The 23,173-nt window shown below is 50.9% G+C and overlaps 1 protein-coding gene across 3 annotated transcripts in view; it reads right to left on the bottom strand.

Annotated features, from left to right (window-relative positions):
• Positions 1-22,426, bottom strand: part of DSCAML1 (DS cell adhesion molecule like 1) — a 320,759-nt gene extending 298,333 nt beyond the window's left edge. For all 3 annotated transcript variants that reach the window (XM_044997070.1, XM_044997071.1, XM_044997073.1), the window contains exons 1-3: positions 22,251-22,426; positions 12,580-12,897; positions 6,073-6,219 (exon numbers count right to left, since the gene is read on the bottom strand). In XM_044997070.1, coding sequence (XP_044853005.1) covers positions 6,073-6,219; positions 12,580-12,897; positions 22,251-22,293 — 508 coding nt within the window. In that variant the 5' untranslated portion in view covers positions 22,294-22,426. The remainder of the gene's footprint in view (positions 1-6,072; positions 6,220-12,579; positions 12,898-22,250) is intronic.
• Between the last annotated feature and the right edge of the window lie 747 nt (positions 22,427-23,173).

The following is a 23,173-nucleotide window of genomic DNA, read 5'->3' as shown; positions in this document are numbered from 1 at the left end:
AACACTGAAATGAAGCAGTTTGGCCAAGGTTTTACCATGGAAATGTGTCTATTTGAGCATAAAATTGAAAAAAAAAAAAAACCCAAACCTCTAACTCCATGATGTGCAAAGCCGCCTAGAGCCTAACCGAAAGGAAGCGTTTCCACAAGCAAGATCTGCCACTTGTGCCCCCAAAAGGTGTCCAGCCCCACCACAAGCACAAAACAAACTGGGGCCCACCCCAGCTGTTAGTACTGCTGCAAAGGGAAAAGCCCATTGGCAATTTGGTTCGGTAACGTCAGGGGGCATCCTGTTATCTCGCACCCACCCTGCTGCCTGTAGTTGCTTGGGACTCAGCAACTGTTCCCTTTTTCATTTCTAACATGCAGGAGAAGCAAAGGAAGGAGCCAAGGGGAGTTCAACACCACAGGGCACCACCGCAGACGGCCACCAGGCCCAAAAGCAGAACTTGCGGTCGTTGCTGCCGGCTGCAGCACTGAACGCAGCACAGGCGGGATTTTAGGTCAGAGAGGACAGTTATTTTTAGAGATCGGGCCAAACTGCCCCATTCCTCCTTCCCACTCTGAGCTGGGGAGCTCTAGACATGGGCACGCAGCCCAAGACAGCTGGAGTCTTGTACGGGTTGCAATTCTTGCGACACTGCCACCATTCAGGTCTCCCAATGTTGGTGCTGTTTCGTTTGCACACTGGGGCCTGCTCTGGCTTCGCGCTCAGACCCCCACACCAAGCCTAGCCCTAAGCCCAACACTCCTCTTCAGCCCACCAGTAGCTCTCCGAGGTTTCCAGTTACATGGCTCTAGCCAGGCACCCAAAGCAAAGCACTGGCAGGTGGGCAGTTAGGAGGAAGCTGTCTGTGCTTGAGAGAGGAGGGAAATAAATAAACGTACCGTATATACTCGTTCATTAGCCTGTTCATTTATAAGCCGACCCTCCTCCCCCAAGATGGTTAGGTAAAAATAGCAAAACCTGTATGACCCTTTCATAAGCCGACCCTATATTTCAGGGGTTGGCAAACTGACTCCTGGCCTGTGCCACTACCAGGCCTGGACGTTTTGTTTATCTGGAGCATTCACAGGCACGGAGTCCCTCAGCTCCCAGTGTCCGCGGTTTGCCATTCCCAGCCAATGGGAGCTGAGGGGCTCTGTGCCTGCAGATGCTCCAGATAAACAAAACGACAATGTATTCGATATTCAATTCAATGATTCCACAGAGTTTTAAATCATCAAGTTTTGGTGTAGACCCGTTTATAAGCCGACCCCTGCTCTTTGATGCGTCACTTTTTTACCAAAAATATTTGGCTTATGAACGAGTATATATGGTACTTTTTCCAACCCTCCCACTAGTTACATGCTCCCTGACATGTAACGTGTGTTGTGAACCCTGGAAAGCAGAGCTGGTCAGAAAGTCAGAATTTTTCCAGTTTTCAAACAATTTTCCAAAAGGAGGGGAAAAAATGGAATTGTTACAGAATCAGACACTTCCAATGAAGAAGTTTATTTCTCATAAATCCAATGTTTTGACCAGTCCTAGGGGAGATTTAAGACTCTGTCTATCCTGCTGGTCCACTGAAACACACCAAGAACAGGTGCAAGCCTCTATCAGACACACACAGGGACATACCTTCCCTGCAAGGCCAAAGGAACGTTTTGGAGGACAGATGGAAGCCGCTGCAGTAGGCGGTACAGGCTCATGGTAACACACACGCCAAGTTACAGCGCTAGCCTCAAGTTACTGCTTAGGTTTACTTTTTAAAGCAGTTGTCCTTCCATAGATCTTTTCTCCTTAAAAGGACGATTTTAGGAGGGCAAGGCAGTGATGTATTTGTAGGTTTGTTTGACCTGCAGTTCACAACACAGATTTTTAGGCAGAAAATGGCTTTGATGTTTCAGAACCAATTTTGGTGCATTGGTTGGTTTGTTTTAATTACCGTAACCACCCAGAATGCAAAAGGAACCCACCCTCAACTGTCCGTTCCCCCTGCCACCATTAAGGACCCCCCTCCCTTCCATGCACACACTTCGGATGGAATCAAAGGGTCACAAGAAGTCAAAACAAAGACCCTGTTTTTGTAGACGTGAATCCAGTCTTCGCTCTAACACAAGAGCAAATTAAAAATTAGCTTTGGGCAGATGCAATATTTATAATCCAACAGCAAATATGTTTGCTTGTGTTGACTCTACATATAAATTGTCTCTATATTCTGTCTTTAGGGTAATTATTGCTTTAAAATGTTAAAATCGTTCCACTCTAATTACATCACCATATTTAAAAATCCAGCACAACTGCAAAACTTAAGTACCAGCCCGGGTTAAAAACGTGCAAGTGCAGGATGTCAAGTCAACAAACTGAAGTGCCGAAGAAACTGACTGTGCTCTGTAAAGGATGGCCAAGTTCAAGCCTTCAGACTGAACAGCTCCATCTACCCAACGGCGCAGAGAACGCCAGGGGAGCTGCAGGACAAGCTTTCCCTCCACCGGCCTCCGCCCAGACAAGACTCTTCGGGATGCATTCTAGCTTTGGACTCTTTGTTAAGAGGGCCAGCTGAGTGACAGAGACACTCACATCATTCCAGCTCCTAGCAGGACCTCTTCCTCTCATCTCCTAATAGGGCCTGAGGAGCCACCAGACAACAACTATCACTCACTGCACTGGATCCGCGCCGGTAACCAAAGGGGGGAAGGGCCACCCGGGGGGGGGGGGCGCAAGTGGGGCAATTTGCCCCAGGCCCCCACGAGAATATCGTATTCTGTAGCATTGCAACTGTTTTTTATGGAAGGGGCCCCCGAAAGTGCTTTGCCCCAGGCCCCCCGAATCCTCTGGGCAGCCCTGAAAGGGGGACGTTGAACTGAAACTAGTTAATTTGACGTTCCTTCACTGTAGTGCGGCTCCGAAGGTATAAACGGAGCATGAGAGATACAGGGCCGCCACACTGAACGGCACTCCTTGGGCTGGATCTGCTCGTTGGAGGCAATGGAGTCCCAACTGGGAAGCCAGCTGCCCTCCTGGGAGATGGGACGCAGGGGGAAGGTGATGCAGAGAGGTTTAAAATGCATCTCCAAGGCCAGTTTGGCCGAGTAACCACATGCCGCTCACGAGATGAGCGCTAACTGAAACATTCCTTCTGAGGGCGGTTAAGCCCAGCAGCTCACAGGTGTAGCCAGCACCTGCTCTGACGAGGGACGACTGCAGGTTTGCACACGAGGCTGAACTCGTGACGTCACTAGCGTGCATGGTGTGAAGCACTTTACTAACACCTAGAGATTGACGGCCAAGCAGCAAAATGCCCAGCCCCTTCATGATGTCACAACTAGAGCAATACCGAGCCCTGAGGGCTGCCAGTATTTACTGACCTGTGAGCAAATATCAAACACCGCGCACTCGCCGTGGGCAAAATCCTTTCATTCTTTCCAGATCCCCCAGGGGAAGCAGTATTGATGGCTTTACTACTAGCTTACACGTGCTGTGCGGGAGGGCCAGCACTGCCATCAATACCGTCTCTGAGCAGAGTCAGAAGGTCACCCCGGTACGGAGGAACGTCCACACTGCCCTCTCCACCCACCCGCTCTGGGATCCTCGTCGAGATCACCAGCCCTGGCTATGAGATTCAAGGTCATCCACATCACAGTAACCGGTGTTACACCCACCCCCAGGCCCCGGTGACATTCAGAAATTCCTCTTATGCTGCTGCAGCGAAGGCGCCTGCAGGAGCACTAGAGGGCCAGTGACTACTGGCCTTTGAACCAACATGCCTCTGACCTTCTGCGAACAGGGTTAGATGTGACACCCATAAGAGCATAAGAACAGCCGTATTGGGCCAGACCAAAGGTCCATCCAGCCCAGTGTCCTGTCTTCTGACAGTAGCCAGTGCCAGGTGCCCCAGAGGGAATGAAGAGAACAGGTAATCACCAAGTGATCCATCCCCTGTCGCCCATTCCCAGCTTCTGGCAAACAGAGGCTGGGGGCACCGAGCCCCCCAGAGCTCAGCCCGTACCCGCCACCAGTGCTGAGTGGCACCACGCCATTTGCTGGGGGAGTGGAACCTCGGGGAGCAGCAGTGATACATTCTACTAAACAACCAATACATCTCAGGGTAGGTGGCAGCTCGAAACATGAGCCGAGTGTTCACCACTGGGCATCACCCAGTGAACTCTGCCATCCAGCATCTCACTGCAAACGCTGCGCTGTCAATCCAAGAGCCAGCTACAAACCACACCAGAGCATGAGACAACGAAGCAAAGCTGCAATTGGTTCTGTGCGCGATTTGCTCACAAATCCATGAGCACTTCATACAGTCTTGTGTTCTTCTGCTCAAACAGCCCATGTTTTCACTAAAAAGGTCACCGTGGGCGGGGGGGGGTGTGCTAGCCTCCTCTTCCAGGTAACTTCCCCCCTTACAGTTCCCATGGGGTTCTCAAGGGATGGGGGCATGATTTGGATCAGAGCTGGGCAAACACCAGATTTTTCAGTGCCGTGCGGCGCAGAACATTTGATTCCAATGTCGTTAATGTTTGGGGGGGGCGGGAGGAGTAAAATATACTTTAAAAAGACATTTTGAAATTATGTCACTACGAACCAAAACAAGACATTTTGTTTTGAAAACGTCAAAACAAAATATTTCTATTTCTTCAGAATTGTTTGTTTCCAACCAAAACAATCTGGTGAACTAGATGTGAATTTGTGAAATGTTTTCATGTTGCCAAATCTGCACTTTTTTGCAAAAAAAAAAAAAAAAAAAAAAAAAAAAGTAGTAGTAGTAGTAGTGGTGCATGAAACGCTTGGCCCGGCTGAAGTATGAGGAGTTTGCGGCGCGAGCACGCCCTTTTCCAGAGGATCACATGAGGGCTGGCACAACTCAGGCGCGTGGGCCCACCCACACAACCACAAGACTCCTCTGCTAATGGGAATCAGGCCCAAGCACTGAAGAGGAGAAGACACTAACCATCACACCTGCCCCTTTCCACTCCCCACCGAGATGGACCCAAAACCCAGTGCCCTCAGTGCCAGGGAAATTTGGATCCTAAGCTCCCAGCAGGCCCTTATCACTACCATGGGCCACACCAAACTCTGGGTCCAGACACCCCAGAACCTAGGCCTGGACTCATTCCACACTTGCCTTCAGCAGTGCCTGGCATTTCTCCATAGAGGCTTTAACTCTGCTCCTCAATGGGCCAATCCCGCACAGAGCAGAACGCCTCCTCCTAGGCTTTCGGGGAGTCTGGGGTGCTCAGCACCTCACAGAATTGGCCCCAGGAGCTGGATTCCTCAGCACCAGGCGCCACAGGAGCACGGCCTCTGTGATCAAAAACTAGCTGAGCAAACTTTTCCCCAAGCTGCAGCAGCCACCGGCCCGGACCCCACGAGGGGAGCGTCGGTGCCAGCCACCCTGACAGGCTACATGGGCTGGCAGCACACGTTCTCTGCACCATCACCTCCCCAGAGACAGGCCGGAGTTAATTACTCCTCTATGGCGTCTCCTCGCCCACAAGGACAGCAACTGCCCCATTAACTGGAACGCTCCCTGGGCGCATTAACAGACTGCGAGGGCCACAGGGGGAAGGCAGGGAGCGTGGGCCATGGACATCTGTGCTGGCAGGAGTTAAAGAGTGTTTGACTGGAAGGGTTGTAAAGAGTCATGAGAGAGGCTTTATTTACTCTTGTCACGCCCCGCTCCCGGCAGGAATACATGGAGATGGAAGGCACAGGGTGCCTCTGCCTGACTCCCCACTGTCACGTACCCTCCAGGTTGGCAAGGTCACCAGTGGGTGGGAAAAGCCAGAAGACACGTACATATTGTCACACTTCAATTTTATGCACCTAGGAGCCTCAAAGCACACACTGCAATCCTGGCAAATACAACAGGTGCCACCGAATGCACCGCGCAGTCACACCCCGCTCATTTCCAATGTAAATCCAGCCCACAGGCTCAGCTTTCGTACTAATATGATTCACCAGCAAACCCCCTTGCTTTTGGTGCCCAGGGACAGAGAAAAACCAAAAAGAGCTCCGTGTACATGGCAATGCAGTTAGTATTCGCTGGGAGAACGGAGGGTCCCCCTCCTGCTCCTCTCTTACCTGGGATGATTGAAACAGTATCTTTCTCCCAGGACACAACGCTAACATATTCCTGCACTGAAGAAGGGATGAGGCACTTGAAGACAGCCACGTTTCCACGCATTGACCTTTGATCCTCCACCCGGACGGTGTAAGGTTCCCTGAAAACTGCAGAGAGAAAAGCAGACGATCACCCGACAGTCAACGCACCGATGCCAAGTTGCACTGGGCACAAACACATTAATTTAAACAGTTCCCGTTTTTTATCCCACATTTTGAGCAGCTCCAGCGTTTGCCACAAGGGACGAGCTGGAGGGAGAGTGAATTCACATATGCACGTGTCTCTGGGGGTCTCAACATCCCATGTGCTCACGGGGCCCAAGCAGGAGAGAGATTCCAAGAAGTATCGTTTTCTGGGAACGGCTCTGAAGTGGGGCATTTAAATGATTGCGTCGGCCAGTAAGGAGGTGCCACACCAACCCACACCTCTCGGTACAACCCACAGTGGGACACAGCGACAGACTATAGCACAGCAACAGGGGGTCACTTCCTCCCATGCCACTGAAAGCAGCATGGCCCTTGCAATCCCCTCACTGCAACAAATCACATCCCAGGTGCCCTTCCTCCCAGGTACTCGCAGCCCCCAGCCACTTCCCTCCACCACCTGGCCGCTGTCAAGTCATGGGAAGAGCCCCCCTGGGGTGCAGGGCAGAGCAGCACTTCCCAGCACCCCTCCTCACCATGTGTGGTTCTGTGCCGGCCCAGCAGGCCACAGGGCAGCATTTGGGAAGGAGGAAGTAGCTCTTCTCTGGCACCAGAGCATGGCAGGGACTGGCAGAACCCCACAGCAACAGTGCATGTTTCACACTTTAGTGAGTGTAGGCCTGGAGCCAACAATCCCTGCTCTCTCTGGGCAAATTCCTCTGACAGGAGCCTCCTTCCTGCCCGGCAGGGGGTCCCATCTGCAGGGGCCATGGGTGCCCAGAGCTCTCCGGATGCAGGCAGCACCTCAGCGGGGCAGGCCTTCCACAAGGCGGGGAAGAATAACGTCTCCTCTTGCTGAAATGCAGCTGGGTCTGGGCAGGAGCTGAGCGTGCATCAGCATTGCTCGGCACTAGGGCACAGGAGGGAGGTAGAAAACGGTACCCTATTGAAACTGGAGAGGAGGAATGCAATTCCCCAAAATGGGGTCTGCCCAGGGCACTAGGGCAGACAGCCCTTCCCCTCGCAGTGCGACCCGGCAACGCCCACAGCCTGCCCTGGCAGCTCTGCAGCCTTCTCTCTCTGGGGAAATAACAAGGGATTATCCAGACTAGTAGCAGCCCTAATGAACTCTACGAAGTACTGGATCAGTTTGCTTGATCGGCTGAACGTCTCAAGGTCTCTTTGGTAAGGAAACTTGTCAGTGCAACCAATAGGGAGTGCAGGCAGACACACCAAGAACTGGTAATGTTTAAATATCTTCCATTTAAAATTAGCCTAGCACGTGGGTGCGTGATCTTGTCATGACAACATGCCTGCCCCAAAAGACATTGGTTTCTCATTAGTCACCCCCTTGGAGAGCAGGAGAGAGGGAGAGAGAGACACACACACACACACCACTGGGTCATCTGCGGCTCCCCCGGCCAGAACAGCAACAACCCAACGCGTGTTTTAATTGAAAACTCTCAACAGGCACGGGGGGAGGGGGTGGAGAAGGGGGTTTGCTTCCAGCACTGAACGCATCTGTTGGCAGGTGCGGACTCTGCCTCCTCTGAACAGGCCCAAGGAGTATTTAATAAGTAAGACAGAAGGTGATGCTGCTTCTGCCTGCAATTCCTCTCCTCTAAGTGCCCAGCTTTCAGACTTCACAATTTTATTGCAAAAGCTCAAGACAGAAAACTGCTCACAGGCTGGAGGCAAATGGCAGCCCATCCCTCAGGAAGCCCCGGTTAAACTTCCCAGCCGGCTCCACACACCAGCAGCCTGGTGCAGGAGGTGCTGAACTGCAATGGAATCATAGGTGACAAGCTGGCCCAACCTGAGCAGCTGCTGAGAAGATCGCTGGTCAGCAGCAAATGCACCTTCAGAGCACAGCTCCAGGACACCAGCTGGCTTGACAAGCCACCCTCACATGAACATTGAGCGGGTGGAGAGGGGGCTACAGGTCAGACAAACCTCCTTCTCACTCAGTATTGAAACCTACGTGCACGGTGCTTTGCAGGTCCATAGGAGGGCATGCTCTCTGCCCCCAGGAGATCCCATGCCAAGCAGACTACAGACAAACATAGCAGATGACCGGGGTCTGGGAGAAGGCAGAGGGCTGGTGGAGGCAAACCCAAGAGGACACACTCATTGCTCTGCAGCAGAGAGCAGCTCAAGGACCAAAGTGGATTGGTTAGCAGGAGTCTTGTCAGTTACACAGGAGCTGCATACTCCTTCCTAGATGGTTAAAGGAAAAAAAGTGTCCCTTCTGGTCACCTAGCCAGTCGTCCTGCTTTAGCAGAGACATAGAATCTTACACTGGAATCTCTGTATCAAGCCCTTCACTTCTGCCTGAGCTAGATGGGACCTTTTAAAACCCAGCCAGTCCTGATTTAAAGACTAAGTGATTTAAAGACTCTAACTAGCCCATTCCTGGGTAAGTTGTTCCAAGGGTTAAAAATTGCACATTATTTCTAGTCTGAATTTGTCTAGTCTCAGCTTGCAGCCATTAGATCGTGTTGTCTCTGTCTGCTAGATTAAAGAGCTGTTTTCCATCAGAATCTCTGCCCCATGTACTTCTAAAACTGTGATCAACTCACCTGATCCCTTCTCTTGGGCAAACTAAGAACAGATTGAGGGTCGCAAGTTCCTCGCTAGAAGGCAGGTTATACAGACCTTGAATCATTCCTGGTGCCTCGTCTCTAAAATCTTCAGGTTTTCAACATTACATTTCAGTTTACTGTGTGTTTGCTGCTTTACGTGGTTCAGGGGATTGCCATTACAAGGCTACAGAAGAAGAGTGTTTGGAGACAGGCTTTCAGTAATAAGAGGATAATTGATTAGCATACGGGAAGCAGGTGGGAACAGAAGCACGCTCGTGAGAAATAGAAGTTGGGATTATTGCTAAGCGTTTCCAACTATCCTAAAGCCAAACTCATTCTAACTGTCACGGCCTGAGCTGTCCCGGTGACATCTCGAGAAATCCTGTGAGGAGGTACCATGAGTACCTAACTGAATGAGAAGGGGACCTGGATGCCACTGGCAGACTGGGTGACCTTGGGCAAGCCACTGCACTTCCGTGCCTCAGTTTCCCCATCTGTAGACTAGGGATAGTGACTCCTTTGTAGGATGGCTGAGAAGTTGTATAGAAGTGCCAGGTATTGGCTGTATGCGGTGTAGCTGTGTCAGTCCCAGGATGTTAGAGAGGTGGGGGAGGTGATAGAAGTTGGTCCAATAACAGATATTACCTCACCCACCTAGTGTCACTAGGTATTATTACTACTCATTAGACAGCAACAGTTAAACTTCCACGCAGACAGGAAGCTCAGCCTCCACCAGAGCTGGGCTGACACGAGCTGCAACATGTCACACGGCTGACAAACAACATTTATTTACATTCCCCTCCCTTAAACATACACCCCAGTGTACTGCTCACTCCCCTCGGCTTTGGTCTAGAGCTGAACTGCTAATGCTGGTAAATAATTCACTCTCTGGGCAGGAGGGGGTTTCATGCCAGTTTACTTTGCAGTATAATGAATTAAAATAAAAACACCCTTTAGTCTGTTCGCTGTGTTCTCTGTGCCAGCCCTGGTTTTAATAGGTTACATAATGAAGTCATTCCTGGGCTATTAGCCCTCCTCAGCCTGGTCAATAATTTACTATAATCACTTTGGAAAGCAGCACTTGGCTATATTCCTCCTCCTTTTGTTTTCTTAGAAGTCTTGGGGTGGTTGGCCTGGAGCCTGCAATGCAGATATAGGGGTTTAGGAAGGGGGGTTAATGAGGTGGGGGATTCTCCCCTTGGTGGAACCTGCTGAAGGACTCGACAATTATACAAGACTATTCAGGAGTTACTATAACTGATGCTAACAGAAGTTTGGGAATGAAGATAAACCCTCATGCTGCAAAGCTGGAGTTCATCTCTGACTATGGGGGTCAGGATGAGACCTTCACGGGGCAGATTATCCCACATCTGCTAGCTACTGCATGGTTTCTTGCACCTTCCTCTGAAACATCTGGCTCTGGCCACTAGTCCATCTAATCCAGCGTCTGGTCTCCACAATAGGCCTGGTGCAATCTGGCAATTCTGGATCTCAGTGGCATGAACGACCTATGGTTGAAGAGAAGATGCCTCTGGCTTTCTCCATTGCTCCCCAGCTCTGGACTCCAAGCCTGCTGTCCTGCTACTTCAATCGCTGAGACACACGTCTGGGTAGCAATCACAGAACCATCGGGGGCTAGCAGGCCTCACAAGGGTCAGATAGTCTAACCCCACCATGATGCAAGATTTCTGTACCCACATCCCACCTCCAGAAGGGCTCAAAGATTGCAGTGAATAAAGCATCCCCTCTTGTTCTGCTGCAGGTGGGTCATAGCCCCTGGAAGATAATGAAGAAATCACTTCTGCATCTACTCTTCCACCTCTACCTAGCTGCAATGTCACCGTTAGAACCACGACGCACGGTTGTAGCTGGCTGGGCTGGACCAGCACAACAGCCCTCTGGGAAAGCCCCATGACCCTTCCCCTCCTCCCTTGCTCTGGGGCGTCTTCGCAGGTGGACGGAACTGAGGCTTTTGTCCCAGTGGGACATCGCAGGGCCTGGATCTCCTAATATTTGAAGGGGCTTGGCCTTCGCCAGGCAGGAATCAGTCCTGGAGACCCATGGTCTCTTGTTACCATCACCTTCCCCCAGAATCATCCCCAGTTTGCAGCACTGGGATGGCCCTCAGCTCCCTACCAACAAGTGTTCTAAATTATTGTTTGGTCTTGGCTTGGGTAGGGTGCAGTTTTTGAAACATTATTGACACTCCGCCTCCTGTTTGTCCAACACCCTGCCCTCATTTCTACTGCCGATACTGACATTGATCGATCCTCTTGCAATAGACCATTACAGTCCCAGTTCCATGGCCTTGCCAACACGCAAAACCACATGGCAGCTGCGTTTTAGCCTACACACTCACAGGCTCCACAGGGCACAATTCCTGCAGGAGTGACAACAACATCCCCATAAATACTGTATTCATCATGTCAGGAAGGCTCAGTCAGTAAAACACCCCACCAGGCCCAGAGGTCACAGGTTCAAGTTTCACCCCAGGCTGTCTGCTCTGTTCTCTGGCACAATACTTGGGGAGAAAAGCTAAGCTCTTAATAGGAGACTAAATCCTTGTGTTTTCCATGGGCCACGTCCAAGCTACAGAGCCCACATGACAGATTCTTAGCACAGTCTTTTTTTCCTTGAGAGACGGGTAAGTATCATCATCCTCATATCACAGATGGGAAGCAAGGCAGGAAACATTAAGTGACTTGCCCAGGGTCATGCAGAGAATTAGCACAAGAGACAGGACTAGAACCCTGATCTCCTGTACCCAGCCACAGGACTCTGCAGTCTCTATCCCATTTCTTGGAAACGGTGCAAGACGATACCCAAGCACCCTGGCGAATACACTTCCCAAGTAAACAGTCTAACGTCCATGGCTGAGTACGAGCCAAAGCTGAGCCCAGACGCTGCCGCCATGGCCTGCACGATTGGCACCTTTACGGTGAAGGGCTGCAAGGCAGACGCAATACAAAAGGTACCAGGTAAAAATGGAGTTATTGTCTGTTCTGGTTGCTGGCACACAAGGCAGTGCCCAGTTTGGGCCCTTGCTATGACCTGCTCTCTCTGCAGACGCTGGTGCTCACGTGGCAAAAGGTGCTAGATACTGCTCTAAACCCACTGATGAGAACCCATGAACTGAAGATACAGGCAGAAGGCCCCTGGAGCTCACTGCTGGCCACTGCACTGCCTCCAGGCCTGATCCTGTGAACGGTTATTCCCATTCACATGCTGACTCGTACGCATTGGCCCGCTGGAGGCTGAGACACTCCACCCCAAGCCTTGGCAGGAGCAGGCCCTACATTTACAGCTCACTCTCAGCTAGGACTTCCTCAGGTCTTCTTCCAAGCTCAGAACAGCTGCGCTTGGCTGCCCAGAGGCGCTCCAAGTGCCACAAGGCTCAGTGAACACACATCTGCACAGCACGCTTGGCAGGGGGCAGGCATTCATTTACTCGGAGGTGAAGTAACTTGCCCATGGCCACGCAGAGAGAGCAGCGGAACCAGGAATAAGACGCAAGCACCCTGAGTTCCAGCCCTAATCACCAGCGAGCCCTGATGCCACCCTCTTCAATGGTTAATTGATGAAGTGAGCTCACCATATCAGCCACTTTAGGCAATTCCAGGGCACTGGAGAGAATCAGTCGGGACGCACAAATGGGCTAATCATCGTCACAAACACAGAACGCCAGAGAACCCACCAGCCCCCCACCACCACCTCCAAGACCCGGCCCCGCCCACGGCCCTACCTGCTTTAACGCGGATATTGGGGCTCCTGATTTTGCCCGCCGAGTTCTCCGCGGTACAGAAGTAGTCATTGTCGTGGATAAAGCTATTGAAGGCTGATGGCGAGAAGGGGTAGAGCTGCAGAGTCCCGTTGGCATGGACATGCCGGATGTGCGGTACATCATAGATGTCGTCCCCTGTGGCGAGGTACCAGCGAAGGGCGGCGCTGGGCGACCCTGCTGCGGGGCAGGGGATCACCACCCCGACTGTGCTGGAGAAGGTCACCTGCTGGAGAGAGTCGTTCACAAAGTAGAGACTGGTTCCAACATCTTCAGTGTGTGCTGTGGAGAGACCAGAGCCAACAGCAGGGAGTTACTGCAAACATCCAACTCCTCTTGCCTGCAGAGCAACGGCTTCCCAATGACGTGTCCCGGGAGCAGGGCCAGCTCCAGCTTTTTTGCCGCCCCAAGTGGCAAAAAAAGCCGCGATTGGCGGCACTTCAGCGGCAGCTTTACCACCACCGCTTTCTTCTTCAGCAGCAATTTGGCAGCAGGTCCTTCCCTCCGAGAGGGACTGAGGGACCCGCTGCTAAATTGCCGCCAAAGACTCGGACGTGCCGCCCCTCTCTGTTGGCCGCCCCAAGCACCTGCTTGCTGCGCTGGTGCCTGGAGCTGGCCCTGCCTGGGAGCCTTCCTCAGGCAGCGGCAAACAGCCCCAAATGGAGTGGGTAGATTGGTGCATGAACACAGTGGCCAGGTACTTCTCGCCTCTCCTCAGCAGCTGGTCCAGGGCTGAGGGGATGCCTTGGCAATCCCAGCCCTTTCACAGAACAGCCGTTTCCCAAAATCGCTAGGACACCTCTGACTAATGCAAGCTACATTTCCCAGGATGCCCTTGTGTGAGCCTCCCCACAGGTAGAGTCACCTGTCCGCCCCCTCCCCCTGAGCCAGCTGAGTTAGAGAGGGAAGAGGCAGCCATGGTTCATTGGACACCTCCTGAGAGGTCGCCTCATTCAATGGGCCCCAGAAACAGCCAGGCAGAACTCTCAAGCGTGGGGACGGTTTTGTGACAGGAAGCCGTGTGAGAGCAATGGGCCTTTGCCAGTCTCCAAGGGAGCAGCTCTTCACAGCCAGGTCTTGCAAACTGCAGCCAAGGCCTGGAAGAGGAGAAAAGTCTCCCTCGACCTTCCTCCTCCTCTAGTGCAGGCGGAAAGGCCTTTCCCTCCCAGCTCCTCCTTCCTGCTGCTCCACTCTGACTCCTTCCCACTGACGCCTCAAACCTGGAAGGGGAGGGGACAAGTTTGCCAACAAGGTGCCAAGTCGCTTAGAACTGATTTTTTAAGGGCACTACTTTTACGTAGGCAAAAGGACGCTAATATAGAAAGCAGTGATCGGTGTCAGGGTATGAATAGCTCTGGCGGAGAGCACAATCCCTCTGCTTGTGCTGTAGCAGGACCAATAAGCAAATAACTACTCTACCACTGGTTTAGAATGAGTCACAGGGGACCCTTCATCACCTCAAATTCTTCAACTTTGTGGGGATGGAGACGAGAGGGAGAAGGGAAAAGAGTCTCATCTGTATTAATATTCTTAGCTTAGCTTTTAGCCGCCCCTCCAGGGAGAACGTTTCATGAGTGCTCATTTGAGAAAAGGCCATTAAAGCGTTATTGGCCAGAGCAACTCACATCACATCACAAAGCCATGATGAGAGCATCAGCACCAGCCTCCACTGAAAAAATAATGTGTGTGTTTTCATCAGGATGGGTGTTTGGAACCACGCTCCTTGCCAGGGGTAAGTGTCACTTCGCCAGCTGGCTCAGGCTTTCCTGAGCTGACAGGGGGAAGACAAATGCTGGAGTGTTATTCTACTTTACACAACAGAATCTTTAACGTGCAGGTCTCCCTCTCAGTGACAATAATAACAACGACAGAACACCACTTCTAGAGAACTTATCAGAGCAACTCCACAGAAGATTAGACATCATGGCACTTGAGTTAGGTATTCTTGTTTTATAGAGCTGGGGAAACTGAGGCACAGTGAAGCAACGTGCCCATGGGGTCTTAGTGAATCAGAGGAAAGGAAGAACCTAGGAGTCCTGGCTCTAGTCTCCTGCTGTAACCACCAGAACATGCTCTTTCATTGAGCTGGGAATACAACCAAGGAACCCTCTACTCCACCCACTAAACAATCCCCCCTCTTATTTACTCTCCCTTCCGGAGATGGAAATATAATCTCAGTCTCTCTCAGCACCCATTAAACAGCCTGTTTCTTGTTCCTCTCCATGTTTTGAGCAGGAACATCAGCTATGACAACAACATTTCCTTTCTCAAACTACCCAGAGTTCTACTGGCCCAAGTCAAGGATGCTGCAGTCAGTTTTGTGGCTACAAACTGGTAGGAATCAAGGATGAATTGATTAGGAACGTTACTGCTGATTAAACAACAGATTTACAGGTAAAGAAAAGAGTCGCCCCCCCCCCCCCCGTGAGCCCATGCACAGATCGAAAGGGACAAAGACATTTATTTATTTTTTCTCATTGGGCTGACAAATGCTAGGAGACTCGTGACAAACCCGGGGTAAGACAATCTACAGCTGATCCTCTGATGGCCTTTGAAAAGCTACTTGGGCTCTCAGTGGCACAGTGGCACTAAACACTCACGTCGTGACATCTAATCTCTTTGGGGCAGGGGCCATCTTTTTGTTCTGTGGCAGTGCAGAGTCCAGCACAGTGGGCCCTGGCCTAGGACAGGGGCTCTGAGGAGCTATCGAGATATAAATAATGTCTGAAGGCTGGTTTGTTGTGATGAATCAGCATTTCTGCTCTTCTTGCCACTCTTCTTGCCCGTGCACGAGAGGAAAATATGCATTTACAATCAGATGAAGGAAAACAAGCAGAGAGAAAGCATCTGTGTGCTACCATTGTGGTAACATTCTGCATGTGCCCTGAAACACAAGACGGCATGGAGACTGCTCCGCTTTAAAGATACGCACACAGAAAATAGACATGCTTTCTGCTGTGTGGTCCATGTGTCATGCCAGGACCTAGAACCATGAATATTCTGTAGCTCTCTGTAACTCTGGTCCAGGCCACAGTCCCTCTCCCATTTCATCCACCCCCACAGCCCCTCCTGGAATCCTAGAGGGGCCTTTTAGCTGTGTGTGAGAAGAGGGGGGATTCTAGGAACTTCTTCACATCCCGTCCCTTTTCTCAGCACCCCTCATTGCACTATTGTAGCAGGGCTCCCCGCTAGTTCCCATGAGCGTTCCACTTGCTCTGCCCAAGAGCAGGCAGAATCGACAGCACTGACCCCCAGGTGAGTATCCCTACTCAAATGGAAGCCACAATTTGCAGGACATGTTGCCAGCTGTACGGTGCAATGATCAGATATCATCCTGCTAGAGAACAATTTTCTCTGCAGACATCACCCTTGCATGCTGGATACACAGAGGGGGTGGGGGGTGGAATGGAAAAATACCTCATAAATAACGAGAGAAATTCAGATTACCAGCAAAGCTTTTTCAGGTCAAAGGGGAAAATGGATTTTTAATAGAAAATGGAAGTTATGGGATTGGTAGTAGTTATGTGACAGACGCATAGAGTTAAATCCATATAATCTCCTTTACCATTTAACATTGAGCACCATCCTAATCCCATGTTTCATAAAACTGTCTCCAAATCACTGAGAGAGATTAAAAATTTAGAAATAGCACTGCAATATTTTTAAACCAGAAATCGCTGCTGGCATCTGGTCACATGCGTTGACCCTAACCTAAATATCGAGGGCATTAATTTATACAGACCTCAAACCCTGGGGTGGGCGTGGTGAAAATGGGACAGTTTCCTATTGGGAGACAATATGTCACTGCCAGGGGCATTGTATTGAGTGCTGGAGACCTGAACTCTGCTGGATGAGAGCTGCACAGGTGGACTAATACGTGGATGGACCGTGCCTAGCTAGCACTGAGGAGCGTCTATTTTGAGTTATCACCGTACAATCTTCTTAAATCACAGTAAATTACAACCTAAGGTATTGAAATATTAATATCTCCATCTCAGCTGGGAAAAATGAGTCATTTTGTTATCATCCCTTAGCAATATTTACTAGTCTTGTTCGCTGGACTCTTGAAACTGCACTCTCTTTAGAAGCAGAGCCACTCTCGGCACCACAGAGAGATGCGTTAGAGTAAATGAGTGCTTTCCATCTAACGAGAAGCCAAGGCAGAGTGACCATAAATTCACCCCAACCCTACCACTGAGCCACCTGAAGTTCAGGCTTGAGTCCTGCCCAAGAAACTGCGCAAGCTGAAGTTTTCAGCATGTGTATTCATCAAAAAAGGGGCAGTTTTAAATGCTCAATGCCGTGTGTATGTGCCTTTCAGGCCCAAGGCGTTGGCTTTTCCCACTACATGTGACCCAAGAGCTCAGAGAGGTGGTGGTCACTAACACCCCATTTACACAGCACCTTTCCTCCCAGGGCACTTCACACAAGCTACACACTTCTGCATACTCTGCGATGAGATGCACACAGGAGCCTTAAGTAGGAGTTTAGGACAGAAAGTGAAAGAATATGGAGTCCAGGTCACAATGCAAGAGGAACGTAGTGGGTAAAGTGCAATGACTCCAAATGCACCTGGAGTTGCCATCCTACCCTTTAGCAGGATAGTATGGAAACATTAACTAAAAGTGGTCAGGACCCCCCAGCATCACAACGCCCCCCATCATGCTGGGGCCTTGTGCACCTGTTAGGAGGAAAGAGCACCACTCACTGAACTCCAAATCCTAGTTCCAGTGGCACCTAGAGGGGAGATCTGATGCTGGGCTCGCAGCCTAAATCAGCACAGAGGCAGAGCAGACTCAACTCCCATCTTCCAGATAGCTGAGAAGTCACAGTCCCTGCAGCCTTTGCTGCAGTTGCCATTTGCACACCCCCAAACCAGACAGAGCACGTACCCCAAGTTCTGGTAAAACGAGCACACCCTAAATCCCTGCACAGAAAACACAACAACTCCCCAAGTACATGCACATTACCTGGTGCCCTACCTCTGCAAGGCAAACCTAACCAAAGAGGAGCTTGAAATGCAATCCTCCACCTCCTCCCTCTTCACCGGGGTATTGCAAGGGGGACACGCAGAACTAGACAAAGGGAATACGCTGAGCCAGAGTGGGGGTGAATGCACCAGCCTTTCATCTCTGGAGACCTGATTTCAAGTTCTGCTTACGTCACGTACGCAGCAACTCTGGCAAGTTTCACCTGAGTCTCCACTGGATATTTGGTGACATCACTGAGCCAACACACATTTCAGGACCATGTCAAGTGTCCAATCAAGGGAGGCTCAAGACTGGACTGTGGTACATCAGAGGAGCGTGCACATCAGCTGCTAGGCTCTGTCCCGAGCCAGCAGGCCATGACTTTCATCTGCCCTAAGCCTGCATGCTTCTACAAGCAGAGAGGGCAATTTCCCTCACACGCCCGAGAAGGTGTAAGAAACAAACCAAAAAGTGAATCAATAGACTGAACAGGCAGAGGGGAGTACTGAAATCCACTCAGTTGTGTCCTTTTCCCCAGTGCACTAGAATGAACGTTGGCTACCTTTGGTTCCCACCGGCCTTTCAAAATGTAAATCCTGGTCTGGTCAGCAGATTAGCAAAGGCCAAGGAACTGGGTTTCTAGATATTTGATACAGTTTAGTCAGCAAAGGGTGTTTGCAATGCTATAGGGGGCATTGAGGGATTATTTTTAATTTAAGAATCTGGGGAAAGACTCTTTACAAGAAAGAAAAAAAAAAGCTACTTAGAATTTTGGTTTCAAGGTGCATAAAATTTTGGGCCTTAACTAACCACCATGTAAACTCACCAGCAGAGTACTTCAGAGTCTCCTGAAATAACCACATACATTTGTGCTTCATTCTCTCCTAGCAAGTTGCATGTAACAGCCTGCCTATTTCAGAGTCTGCTGAATTCACATTATCCAACATACAGCTCAAAACTCACACGCTTCCATGTCAGGAGAATTCTTTCCACAAAGACACTTCCTATTTGATTCTCACACTGAGCTCAGCAGCTGGTTCAAACGAGGCAGGTGCACTAAGTGCCACATGGGCAGAAAGGAGGGCACCACATTGGACACATATGGTGTCTTGTGGGTGCTCAAGGCATGGCCAGTGGATTCCTAAATTCACAACCCACTGCCAACCTCTGCAAGCTGGGTGAGGACAAAGGCTCCTAGCACGGGCAAACTGACAGGCGTGATTGCTATTCCCTTCTGAAGAACACAAGTACCAGAAAATATTAGGGCTGCATGTGTTGATTCTTCATTTACGGCACATAGAGCTTTACACCTCAGCAAGGCGTAGATCCTGGTCTCTTAGCAAGTTGCCATCATGGCCCTGGTGTCGTAAAATAACGACACTGGGCACTGTCAGGACTTCAGTACTGCAAGCTCTACCTCCATGGATTTCATGGATTCCACGTTTCATTTCCAAGATAAATGAGCGCCGTACCACACTGGGGGGTACGGGGGGGAGATTAAAAAATGGAAGCAACATATTTCACTGCTTCTAATATTTGAACACAGCGTACACAAAATGCCAACATCACAAATCAGCAGGCAGAGAACTCCAGCAAAATCATACAGGGAAATTATTCCCCCAGTTTAAGTATATCAAGATTTTGACTTGTATGCTCCTCCTGATCATACAGCTTCCAATTCACATCGCCCTCCCTCTCATTGTTATGGCTGCTCTTTAATTTGTATAATCAACCACCAAGCCCTCTTTCGCTAAACTCCCTGCTTGCTAACTGCCTATTTTTATTTTATAGGCAAAAAAAAATAAACAAACAGCTACAGTCTACTGAGGGATTTCTAAACTTTAGTGGTCCCTGGGGTCAAATGTTTATTTGCTTTTTGTTTCTAATTGAGCTCTTGTTCTACAGTAGAAATGTATTAAATGGTTGTGCTTTGATACCTAGAAGAATTAAGTATCTGAAAGGTTTATCATGCATTAAGCAATTCAATTTTTTATCCTATTATAATGAAACTTCCATTGTATTACTGTCCTCTCCCTGGAATTGTTCCACTTTAACACTTTCAGCACAGAGACTCTTAAAAATAAAATCTCTCTTGAACTGAAAAGAGAAAAAAAAATAATGAGGCCATAAGGTGTAGTGCTAATGGAGGCTTTTAATTTGCTCTTCTCAGAAGAGAGAGCTCTGTAGCAGAGACTCTTTGCTAAGGGGCTGGGGCTGAAAATGTGCACAAATAGTAATGGGCTGTGTTGGATTGATTATTTTCGATGTTGGGGGGCAGGGAAAGAGAGACTTTTAGTGCCTCGGAGGGTTATTTGTTTTGGTTTTTCCTTTTTACACAGGAAACATGCAAATTTAGGCAAAGCAGATGCTTCCATGTTCAGTACAGCAGGTCCGACAATAGCAATTTTGTCTAAAGCTCCCAAATACAGATTTATTCCGGCTTTAATACGACTATTTCATATTTCATAATTGACTATCACAACCACACAGGATGCACCATTAAACCTCAGTAAATATTTTCATTATATTAACATTTAATATACAATAACAATCGTATTTAAGGATGCAGCCCACTCCCGCTACCTATTTCCTAAGATTGCCTCTTGCTGTTTTCATATGATGAAAGCGATTATTAGAGAAAATGTTTTATAAGCTGAAAGTAGCTCATTTTCCATAACATGGACGTTTGTTATTCCATCCTTGGACCAGATGATAAATTAAAAGGTAAGTTACTACAAAAATAAAACACAAAAATCCCTATCAAATCAGAACGGAGGAGCTTTTTTAGCTAACACCATTGAAATACTATAACAAATGGATTGTAATTTCACTACCAATGGTACAAGCAGATGGCTTTCCTTTGCAACTGCATCTATAGTTGGGGACCTCAGTTTCACGCACCCCACATACAGATTTGGATGACACTAGCAATCCCCAATTTACCGTTAATCAAGTGTTGTGTCTCCTTGACACACTTACTTCACAGTCATTTTTTGCTCCCATCTGAGGGCTCAAACCGCTGGGTTACATTTAATGGAGCATTCCTAGAGGAGAGGAAGGGATTTAAAAGCATCCCTGGATTGAGCTTGTGTTATGGATTAGAATATTGCTGTCAATAGTCTTTGGGAAGTAAGGACAGCAGAACAACGCTTTTAAAAAGTACTGCTACAAGCTTCAGCCTTTGCAGTCTTGCCTGCACAAAGAGAGGCTGGCTGGGATGGAAAACATTTGAATATTCATGTAATTAAGGCGCTTCTGTGGGGCTGGAGAGCTGTGTGGGGAACAGGGCTTTATCATTTCTCCCCCCGCCAGAGGATTTCAGCGGCTGCAAGGAGTTAACATCACTAATTATCAGCTCGGAGCGCCCACTGCAAGGCTCCGCTGCCCCCATTAAAAAGCCGCCGCAAGCAAACTCCGAGTTGGGGCTCCTGGGCTTTGATTTTGTCCTTCAGACAGAAGTAGCGGCGCCAGCCCCGCTCCGAATCGAAAGCCCAGATCCATGTTCCTGGAGCCCAGCGGTACCGTGGCCACACGGGGCTCGGCAGCAGGTTCCAGCCGAAGAGGAGGCGCCCCCGCCGCCTGCCCCCGGGGGAAGAGGGTGCGGGGGGTGGCAGAAGGGAGGGGGCAGGGCCCCAAACACCCTCCTCCGCCCAGCCGCGGGCAGACGTCTCGGGGGGGGTGTGTTTGTTTGAGTGAAGCAACGACCCCCTTGGAGAGAGACCCTTCAGCGGGGGGGGGCTTTACAAATGCAGCGCTGCCAGCTCCCCCCAGCCCCCGGGTTTAGCGTCCCGTCCGGCCCCCGGGGCAGAGCCCCACGGACCTGCCCTACCCCGGGAGGGGAGGGGAGAGGGGCGGGGGGGTGCCCCCTCCCGGGATCAGGTGCATTGCAGCCGGGGCTGCAGGTCTGGGCTTGCCCGTCCCCTGGACCTTGACTAGCCCCATGGCAACCTGAGCCCAGAGCCCAGCCAGCCCCCTGGGTACGTCCGCTGGCGAGCCGCCTCCCGCCCCCCCTGCCCGGTGCCCTTGCACCGTCACACTCATTAATGGTCCCGTTAATCCAGGGCGCCGCAGCAGCGCTGGGGGCCCCCCGCCCCGGGGGGAAAGTCGGAGCTGACCCTGGGGAGGACGCGGCACAGCCCCCCGCGCCCCCCACCAGCGAGGAGCGGGGCTGGACGGGACCTCGGGGGTATCGAGTCCAAGCCCCTGCTCGGAGCAGGAGCAGCCCAGCAGCGGTTCCTCCTGACACCCGCCCCCCCCGACACACACACACACACAGCGGGGACCCGAAGGGGTTAAACGCAGCGGGCGGCATCCCAGGGCAGGCTCAGAACCGGCTCCGCTTCCTCCGGCGCGGGGGGGGGGGCCTCACAGAGCCACTTTGCGAGAGCCCGAAACTCCGAGCCCCGTGGGGCGCTGCCCCCGCCCCAGAGACCCGGCCCCCGGCTGGGGGGCTGCAGCTCGGACAGCTGCGAGAGCAGCATCCAGGGCTCCGCTGCGGCTCCGGCGCGGGGACAGGGACTGGCAAGAGCACTGGGCTGGGCGCAGACACCCCTCGCCCGCCCCCTTTGGCCGCAGCACCCGGGGAGCCGGCCGCCCAAGGCGCAGGACGAGAGCCCGCTGGCCACAGAGTAACACCCCCTCCCCGCCACCCCGGCCGGGCCGTACCTTTTTGCAACGCGTACAGCAGGAGAAAAGTTACCAGCCACATGCCATAAAGAGCACCGATTTTCTCTGGGATGTAGTGCAGTTCCTTGCAGCGCGGCGCCCCGACGTGCCGTGCTCCCTGCCTTGCCCAGGACCAGCCAGGTTCAGATGCTCACAGCTGAGCTCCCAGCAGCTCCTCCTTCCCCCTTCTCCCTAGCTCGTGTCATCCGGAGGGTGGGCCGGGCTGCCTGTGTACTCCCCGCCCACTCAGCATGCGTTGGGGGGTGCAGCCTGGCCCTGGGCAGTTGCCAATTGGTACAGGGTGTGGATATATTATCTATTGTATCTGAACAGTGGGGGGACATTTTCCAGATTCAATCTCTGTGCGGTAGGGGACGTGATCATGTATAAAATCTTGTCATTTGCACACACATACACGGGCTCCTTTATTAAAGGAAAAGACACTCAGCTCCCTGGCTTTAATTGTACAGACCAGCATTTCACAAGTGTACGCAGAGACACCTGCTTGCACTAATGCCTGGGGCCAGCTTGTACAAACAGATTGTGCACACACATTCATCCTTCCCCTCCAAGACCTGGCAGCACCCATCAGGTCACTCCAACGTGCATGTGCACACTTGAAGAGGTGGCTCATAAGATGGTCCCCCCTTGGCTAGGGCTGTTCACACGTGTAAAGTGAAACATGCATAGAAGGCTACAGAGAGTATAGCTATATAAAAATAAAAGAGAAAGAGAGGGGTAAGATACAGATTGTTGTGGGGACGGTGGTTGTGCCCCATGAAGGAAAGTTGGTTTTGCACTTACGTAGAGCGATTCAGAACAGACAGTTCTAGTTCTCTCTCTCAAGTGTGTATATACACACCCCGTTCTGCTTATCCATCCCTAGAAGCTGCATTCACATCAGTCATTGCCCCGTTGTAGCC

This window comes from Mauremys mutica, chromosome 22, assembly GCF_020497125.1.
Source record: "Mauremys mutica isolate MM-2020 ecotype Southern chromosome 22, ASM2049712v1, whole genome shotgun sequence".
NCBI classification, from domain to species: Eukaryota; Metazoa; Chordata; order Testudines; family Geoemydidae; genus Mauremys; species Mauremys mutica.
Note: the sequence above shows the minus strand (reverse complement) of the source record. Positions and strands in the feature narration are given on the sequence as shown.